This window comes from Malaclemys terrapin, chromosome 8 (genome assembly GCF_027887155.1).
Source record: "Malaclemys terrapin pileata isolate rMalTer1 chromosome 8, rMalTer1.hap1, whole genome shotgun sequence".
In the NCBI taxonomy this organism is placed as follows: domain Eukaryota; kingdom Metazoa; phylum Chordata; order Testudines; family Emydidae; genus Malaclemys; species Malaclemys terrapin.
The window spans coordinates 17,823,732-17,832,732 of NC_071512.1; the positions used below are offsets into that span (position 1 = coordinate 17,823,732).

The window sequence follows — 9,001 nt, forward strand, 5'->3', positions numbered from 1 at the left end:
TCCATCCTAGCAGCACAATGCCACAGCAGATCAAAGCAAAAGGCAGAGACTCATTGTGTTTCTGCCGTAGTAACTCTTGGTTCTGTTTACATTTCAGCAAGTGAAAACGGTGAGATTTCAGAACTACAGCCCGCCTCCGTCCAAGCGACACAGCTCACAGCCATCACCAAACCATCCAGGTGGCAAAACTGAGCAGGGAGCAGCCACAGAGGCAGCCCAGCCAGAAGCAAACACCCTGGGCCCTGACATGACAGCTCTCTATTCACACCGAATCAGCTCCAGCCCAGTGCATCCGAGGAGGACACTGCACCCAAAGACATCATCGCTGGATCTTTCTGCCCAGGCGGGGCAACTGACCTTCCCTACCAAAAAGAACTACAGCAGCGTTTCCGAGAACTGACAGGTTTTTTCCATTTAATTGCTTTCCTTTTCAAATGGGGTTTTCTCCTCTGTGATAAAACAAGCTCGCCACAGACCTCACACCAACCTGCCACCACTCCCGCTTCTCCTTACAAGAGCTAGAGATCCAGTCAGGAACTTACCAGACCTCAGTTCCATAGGAAGCAAGGCCTCCTTCAGGCACTCATGATATCTGCAGGTGGCTAGCCAGTAACTTGGGGGTCTCTGTGGAACTGGGATGGGGTCAGCACCCCTCTCTAATTTTATGGTAGAGTCTCATTTTAAATGCATATGACCCACATCCTGCAATCCACATCTGTATGTCATGGCAATGCATCCAAAGTCATCAGCCCACACTGCCCCAATGAGTAGATGCAAGCACCACAGATCAACATGGAATGGGTTTGTGGTCCCCACAAAACCAGCGTTCTCTGGTATCCTCCAATATCTTGCAGCCAGCCTTATAGAAAAGTGGAAGAGGGAAAAAGTGTGCATATATCAGAAATAGTTAAACCTTTTTTGGTCTCCTCTCTGCTATGAAAACCCATAGAGATCAAAACTCTGGTTCATTACCTTTCTCAGCTCTACAGGATAAAGAAACCATAAATCAAATTCAGGCAGTTCCTGGATGAATTTTCAAGTTCCCCTTTGATGGGTTTTTGCTTCAGTTTTTGAGCCTGAGAGTGGAGGTAATTTTCTGGGGAGATAACCCTGCCCTGCAATCAGTACTAAGCTGCAGCTGTTTATGACAGTCATTGAGTCCTTGCAGTCATGTGATTTGGATCTTGCTTCTGCTGATTGGTTGTTTTTTTTTCTGATTTGTGCACAGTATAGGCAACACCAAAAAGATGCCTGTGATGCAGCTGCAATGCTATTTCCCCCTATTTAAATCCTAAATGGATTTTTAAAAATCCGGGTCTATGTTGAGGTTCATGATGTCTAGGTATGCAGCAAAGACCCAAATGTGAAGGACTATGGGGCTAAGGATATATATAATATATTTTGCAATACTTTCACAATAACAGGGTTTGGTATTAAACAGGAAGGTGGGTGTATTTTGTAGCTGGAAGGGGTTGGACAAAGACAACAGAACCAGTCTTTAGAGCTGTCACTTTAAAGTACATCCACCCCCACTTTGATCTCCTCACATCAGTCTCTCTCTCTATATCTTGGGTATATTTAGGATACCTATCACCATGGCATCAAAGCACTGAAACACTGTGCGCAAAAACTCTGATTGAGATATCTCCTGGCCCAAAATAACTACATGCTATTTTACCAAAGTGCCAATTTCACTGTCAGTATTTTCTTTCCCTGTCACTGCTCAGGGCTCAAAGCATGTGTGTGTATGTAAGCAAAAAGCCCCCTCCTTTTTGATCAGCCTGATTCTGCTAGTGCTGTCACGATGCAATGGGAACAAGGTCCAAGTTCACAAGTGTTTCGATCATGTTGAATATGTGGCACTTGTTTGGGTGTATGCACCATTCCATATTCAGTATCATATAATGGACAGTTGTGTGGCTTTGCAAACTCGTGTGTCCACAGGTGATATGAAACCTCACTCATCTCACTGTATCTTATCATCCACATGGAGAGAGGTGGTTTTTTCATGAAAGGGAAGCTCCTGAACTGATGCTAATACAAGCTGGATCTGGCTAGTGTAGGTATGGGTTTGAGGAAGGACTTTAGTGGTTTATTCAATTGTAATGGTTTGTTTTTCAGAAATGCTAAGCACCTGCAGTTCTCACTGATATATCCATGGGAGCTGCAGATGCTCCACATCTCTGAAAAAACAGGCCACAAAAAAATTCATGTTACCAATTTTCATGCCTTTGCATGGATAGCAGGACTCAGGAAAGGGAGAAGGGAATATAGCTTCACCTCAATTGCACAAATTTCTAGCTGGGTACCTAACTTGGTATCCCCAGAATGAACGGCATTCTGTTATTAATAATTAATCATTCCCATAACCTCTTTCTGCCTGAATGGAGTCTCTTGTGGGAAAATCTGCCCCAGCTACAGATTAACCTTACAAGGTGACTTTACCTCAACATATGTTTCTATCTGAAGACACTGGTGAATTAGTGTGTTGCTTCCTTTCTGTTCTCTTTCTTTAAATCTCTCTTTGCATGCAGACAGTTCTAACGTGCCTGTTGAGTTTACAAAACTACTGATGGGCTCTCCTTTGCTCTTTCACCCTGCTCTTTTGAGGTTCTGAAGTTACAACACCATAGCCTTCTAAGCCAGGGGTTAATTGCCAGTAATCCGAGAGGATCTTTTTTGGAGCTGCCTGAGGCTTCCCAATCCATCACATCAGGCTTGGCTGTTGATGAATGTGGGGTGTCATGAATCATGCTCCAGGCAAAATTGGAATTGACAGCCTCAAACCTGACTGGGTTTTTTTAGCTGAAATGCCGGGAAATGCATCAGCCATCAGTAACATTCTATATAGAATCATTCTGTCCATCTAGTGCAGAGACATAATGTGTGTGTATGAGCAAAACACCTTGATCCCACTAGTTCATGATGCAACAAGCTTTTAAGTCTAAATAGAGAGTCTCCTTTACAATATTCCATTTTGTTCCAGCACTTACATTCAGCACCTTAGGAACCTAATCTCTCCATCTTCAGTGGACATAGCTGTCTCTCTCTCTCTTTAACTTCCTCCTATGGACTTGAGGAAGCGTAGAGTGAAATGCGTGCAGTGGAAGAGAACTGAAATGCCTGCTCCAAGTCCTGCCGTACTGGCAAGGAAGCGGAAGTTTAACTCCCCACCTTACAAAGAATAGCTGCCATTGAATATTGTTTCAGAGTGGTAGTCGTGGTAGTCTGTATCAGCAAAAAGAACGAGGAGTACTCGTGGCACCTTAGAGACTAACAAATGTATTTGGGCAGAAGCTTTCGTGGGCTAGAACCAACTTCATCAGATGCATGGAGTGGAAAATACAGTAGGAAGATATACATATATATATTTATATATATATATATATATATATATAGTGAAAATCTTAACTTCTTAGGCTTAACTTCTGAGCTTTTGCTTCTTAATGGCAAGCAAGCGGTCACAGGGCTGTGTGATTTTAAGGTAAATGCTTTAGCTCACGCATGTCAGGCCCATGGGCCACATACAGTTCAGAGCAACTACACCTCTGACTCTACAAATGGCCTAATCAAGACAATCACACTAGGCTTGGTTCTAGTGTGTTCATATGAATGGATAAAATGGCTTTTTCCCCCATAGCCTCTCTATTTTGAATCCAAGGTTCCACTTTCTACTGTTTTCCACACCTGCAGCATTTGCCAGTGACTCCATCTGTATAATTAATTCTCCTGGGTGGCTCCCCCCCCCCCCCCCAGTGCTCTGACATAGCTGCTTTAGATGAGCCAGCTGTTGGTTAGTATATCAGCAGATTTCAGAGTGGGTCATAGAAAGCCACCTAGCCTTTCATCAGTATGCTGTAAATCGGAGGTAGGGCATGAGCAGGCAAACCTGCCCATCTATAGGTATAAACTGCTAAAAGATCTGATCCAGGCCATGTCTGTTAGGCTTTTCTGTCTCCTTGAGCGCATTTGAGGAAATCTAGTGTTCATTAGTCATCGGAGTGGCAGTTTTTAGCAAAACCAAACAACTTGATTTTTCCACTCGTTTGAACCTTGTGTTGTCATTTTTGTCTGTGCAAATTGAGAGTACATTGCTACTTCTCATTTGGTAGCGTTGTACCTCCCCTTTGCACAAGTCTTAGGCTATGTCGGCACTTTGTATGGGGAGTGCAATTCCCAGCCGAGGAACCTACCCACGCTAGCTCTGATGCAGATTGCATGTTAAAAACAGAGCGTAGCCACAACAGCATGGGTGACTGGAGCCATGTATGTGCCTACTGTCTCAGACGGGTACATACTTCAGGTGGCTAGCCCATGTCGCCAATGTGGCTAGACTCTATTGTTTGTGTGGTAACTTGATCAGAGAGAGCGCATGTATGTCTCCACGAGCTGAGACTCTCGCCCCCAGCTCCAAGAGTAGAGATACCCTAAATGACAGCACACAGTACAAGGCAATGGAGAATCAGGCCTTTTGTCTATGCCATTGGTGGCCTCTGGCCACTGAATGGGTTTTTTTAAACCCAGATGCCAGCTGCTAGCACTTGTGCAGCGTGATGATGAGCTACGAAACCCCAGGGAGCTGGAACAGTTTTTATAGTGGGGGTGCTATAAAACCATTGAACCAAACCATAAACCCTGTAAATAATAGAAACCACTTCAAACCTGCAGGTGTGGCAGCACCCCCAGCACCCCTACTTCCAGCACCTATAACTAAACCTGGCTTGTTCAAATAGATACACAACATTCCCATGTAGCCCTGCTATATACAATGATGGAGACATGATAATGAGTGCTTAAGCGCATAGGAAGAGAGAAACTCTCAAGTTTCAGTGCTTAGCCTCATCTCAAGTAATAGGGTTTAGGATGAGAGCTTCTGAGGGTGGGGTAGGGGAGGCAGATTATCTCGCCATGGGGTTTCTTGCTCCATTTTCTGAAGCATCTGGTGCGGTCATAGGCAGTATACTGGATGTAGGTGCACCACAACAGATCCCAGCTGGCAGTCCCTCATGATGTCTCTGTAGCACTCAGTTCTTGCAAATTGAAATAGCAAGACCAAAACTTGCTATATTGATAATTCCGTTGCCTTCCATTTTGGTCACAGATTATCAGACAAAGTACAAGGTACAAAGAAAAAAAAAGTTAGCAACGTCAGAATATCATTCCAGATGCAGTGGAGCATAATGGGTTTGGATAATGAAAATATATTGCTCTCTATCTAACAAGCTGAAAGTAAAAGAGCAGACTGGACACACAGAGCCTCCCACCATCAATAGAGTGCCTTGATTGTCTGAAGTGCATAGAAAGGAGCCCTGGGATAGTGAATAAAGTAGTACATTGGGGACAGAGGGACTGTTAATGAACCTCTCTCAAGTTTGTGAACAGGGCTTCTCCTCAGCTCACAGTATCAGCTCATTTTGTATGATTAGTTAATGAATTGGAGTTCGGATCAGATCATTCATCAGCCCTGTTTTAATTGCCTGCCTAGCTGCTCAAGGACCTGGAAGTCCTTCAGTAAGTAACCTAACCCCTTGAGCTTGAACTGCAGTCATGTTTCCTGATGAGAAAAGAAAAGAAAAGAGAAGAGAGAGCAAAGGCGAGAACCAGAACATTTTAACCAATTGTTTCCACCAGTTTCTCTTGAAGAATACAACCAGCCAGAAGTGGCTGCAGTCAGACTCACCAGAGAGGCAACCAAATAGCCTTGTAATACTGATGGGAGAATTTACCAGTCCAGGCCCAAAATCTGCTTTTCCATCTGTTACCACAAGGAGGAGAATAATGAAAAAAAGGAGTCTCTGACCCATCAAAAACAAAGGCATGCACAAAGGAGGGCAAACAGGGACACAGGCCCCCCACGCTAATCAGTGGAAGCACAGAACTCCTCCAGCCCAAGGGCCGTGGTGGGAGCTGACAGCTCCTCCAGCCCCGGGGCTCTGGCAGAGGTACAAAACGTGCCCCTCCAAAAGCGGTGAAATTTAAATTCCTGCGCATGCTCCTGATCAAAAACATTACCTGCCACATTTTGCAAGGCTACTTTAGAGGCAACCCCACCCTTACTCTGTTGCTGTCATGGTCCCTTCTAGTATGAGCTTGACAACTGTAGTTGGGACAAGGGGGAAAAGTTGCAGAGGGACAGTATCTGCCCCATGATGGGGGTGCCTAATGGAGAGTTTTATCACTTGATGAGATGGATGGGCTGGGATTATAAATGGGTTACACTCAAGGAGGATGGCCAGTCATATGGAAAGTAGATTCAGAATCATATGTTTACTGGGAGCTGAGAAGAGCTGAGACATGCAAATGAGGTATATATGCAGATCACGGGCTACATAAGTTGGAGTTCCTTTTATTTGCCTTCTTATTTTTGAGCCTTCAGTGTTCACATTTTCTCCACAACCAGTAGAGCTGGAAACTTTCTGTAAATGAAAGCTTAGTGTCACTTAATCACTTGACTCCAGAAACTGGGGCTTTTTGAAAAAACACCAGATATCATAAATCTTGTGATAAACTAGTCAAAGTTGAGAATGAGGTGTACAATACCAAACCCTGGTTTCTTTCCTTCTCATGCTTGGTTCCTCCTTTCAGACACAATCCAGGTGTCTTGATACTGGAAAGACAGACTAGCATCTGGGAAAACAGTGTACAGAAGAAATAGCGTCAGATGCTAAGGAGAATTAGGTTGTGACTAGTGACCAATTTCCATGGTAGGTAGAGCTGTATTGTAAATAGAGGAGGACATCAGGAAACGTTTGTTGGATATCCATCTCAAGAGTGCTCAGAGAAAAAACAGGAAGAATCTTCTGTTTGCATCAGAACAAGCAACGAAGTTTACAATCATTCCTCATCACTTAGCATAATATATCCACAGCAGTGATCTTACCTAACATGGGGCATACAGTCTATTTACATGTCATGATCAAATGACAAGCAATGCACCCTTCTTCTCCTGCTCCAAATATTTTGCCCTGAATTGGCAAGGTCATTTTCTAAAACTAGCATTAGGCAGAGCAATTAGCTTTAGTGCATTTAGACAACAAATCCATTCTGTATTTTTAGTCACGAGGTATTTTAAATAGGTCACTTGTTTCCCAGTGTTTCATGTTCTGCCCTGATCCTGTTAATTTTTCATAAACTACAAAAAAGAAGCTAAAACACTAACAGGTCTGACCTAAATCCACAAAATCCAGGTTAAAGGCTAAAAATCTGGGAGGATAGACAGCCCTTACCTTACATAGCAGTTATTTACTATATGGCAATAGAAAGAGGCATAATGCAAAATAAGACTGGTGTCCGCCTATGTTTTTCATTCTGACCTCTGAACTGTCATTGCTTTGAGGGGTTACTTCAACCTGGGGCCCTGTAGCTCTTTTTTGTTTGTTAGCTTTATAGCAAGTATTTTTTTTTAAATGAAAAACTCATCAGAGGCATCAAATATATAGTTGAAGAGTAAGAAGAAATAAGAGTGAGTATGAGCAGTGAGGCCAAATCAACACCACATGCCTATTGTATAAAATCTCTTGATGTTACTATAGGCAAATGTGTCACTGTAGTATTATAGATACCGGACCAGCTTCTTGAATCCACTGTGGCCCCTTTACTCTTCTAGGGTGGCACAAAGGGACTGTAAACTACGGAGACAACTGCTCCTGCCCTGGAAATACCCCCAATATAAGGAGGATTTTCTGGTAGCACAGGACACACTACCTCTCCTCACAGATCCCACTGTGGAGGTGCAGGGGATGTGTCCACAGCATCCTGCCCTCCAGCTCTTCTCAGTGATGAAACCACCCACAGGAGTTACCACATGGAAAGCAATTGTAAATTACAGAAGCCATTGGGCTGATCTAAATTGCTCAAGGCCCAACTGGGCCCAGAATTTTGAGAGCATGATGGTGGGCTTTATGCTCCCCTCTCTCTCTCTCTTTCCCCCTACTCCGTGCCTAGTGCAGAAAAGCAGTAATGCAGGGTTTGACCAACGGATTACACACAAAAGTGATTTCATATGTATATTTATAATATGAATCATTTATTAAATAGAGTCATTACAGTTTATTGTGTAAATAAATATTTAAATGTAATAAAATCCATAAAATGTGTTTTTTCCTTCATGCACAGTGGCTTTTTAAAATGTTTGTTTTCTATCATTATCTCAGCTGTTTAAAATGTAACAGTTTAGAACACCCAAAGTAGTCCATGTTTAGGGCCTGATCCTGCCCAGCTAAAGCCAATGAGAGTTTAGCCAGAAACTTCAGTGAGAACGTACACAAGTTATTTACTCTGAATTTGTAAATGAGACTGGTTTTTTGTTTGGTTGGTTTTTAAATTTTACTGATGGCAGAAACCACTATTTGGACTGGCTCCTGATAACCATAAAAATGATCAAACTTGGTAAAAATATAAACATGGAAAAAATAATATATCTAGACCAAGTTTCAGCCCAAAATTCATATATTTTAAGGTCAAAAGGAACCATTAGATAATCTAGTCTGACCTCCTGCATAGCAGAGGCCAGAGAATTTCATCCAGTTGTTCCTGTATTGAACCCAATAGCGGTTAATATGGCTGTAATATTGCATTGTGTTATAAATTAATAGAATGGAAACTTTTTTTGTAATAGAGATGATAGAATATATTTTCTTCCCTAATTTTGTGATGGGGGAGGGCTTTGGGGAGGTGGACAGAACATATCATTTTCATCTATTGTTTAAAAATAACTGTTGTATAAATTCAGTTATGTGAAGTTCATTTTTAAAAGGTTTTTTGATTTAACTCACTTTCCTCAAGAGGAGGAAGTGAAAAGTTGATGAACAAAATGTATCTTCATCTTCTGTTTTGTATTAACCACTGAGGTATTTATTTTGTATTTCATCAGTTGAAAGGCTCTGGTTTTAGAATGCTCTAAGTTACTACAAATTTACTTGCTTACGTTTATAACTCTAATGTTTAGGTTTGTTGTCTATAGACCAATAAAAAAAAAAAAGTTACCTTGACTTGAGTGGAC

The 9,001-nt window shown here is 42.4% G+C and overlaps 1 protein-coding gene across 2 annotated transcripts in view; it reads left to right on the plus strand.

The window, feature by feature from the left end:
• SH3RF2 (SH3 domain containing ring finger 2) overlaps positions 1-1,362 on the plus strand; it is an 81,227-nt gene extending 79,865 nt beyond the window's left edge. Inside the window, exon 10 of one of the 2 annotated variants that reach the window (XM_054038300.1) lies at positions 98-1,362. In XM_054038300.1, coding sequence (XP_053894275.1) covers positions 98-400 — 303 coding nt within the window. In that variant the 3' untranslated portion in view covers positions 401-1,362. Of the gene's footprint in view, positions 1-70 lie in introns of both variants that reach the window. The other variant, XM_054038301.1, reaches the window with a different exon arrangement.
• The last annotated feature ends 7,639 nt before the right edge of the window (positions 1,363-9,001 follow it).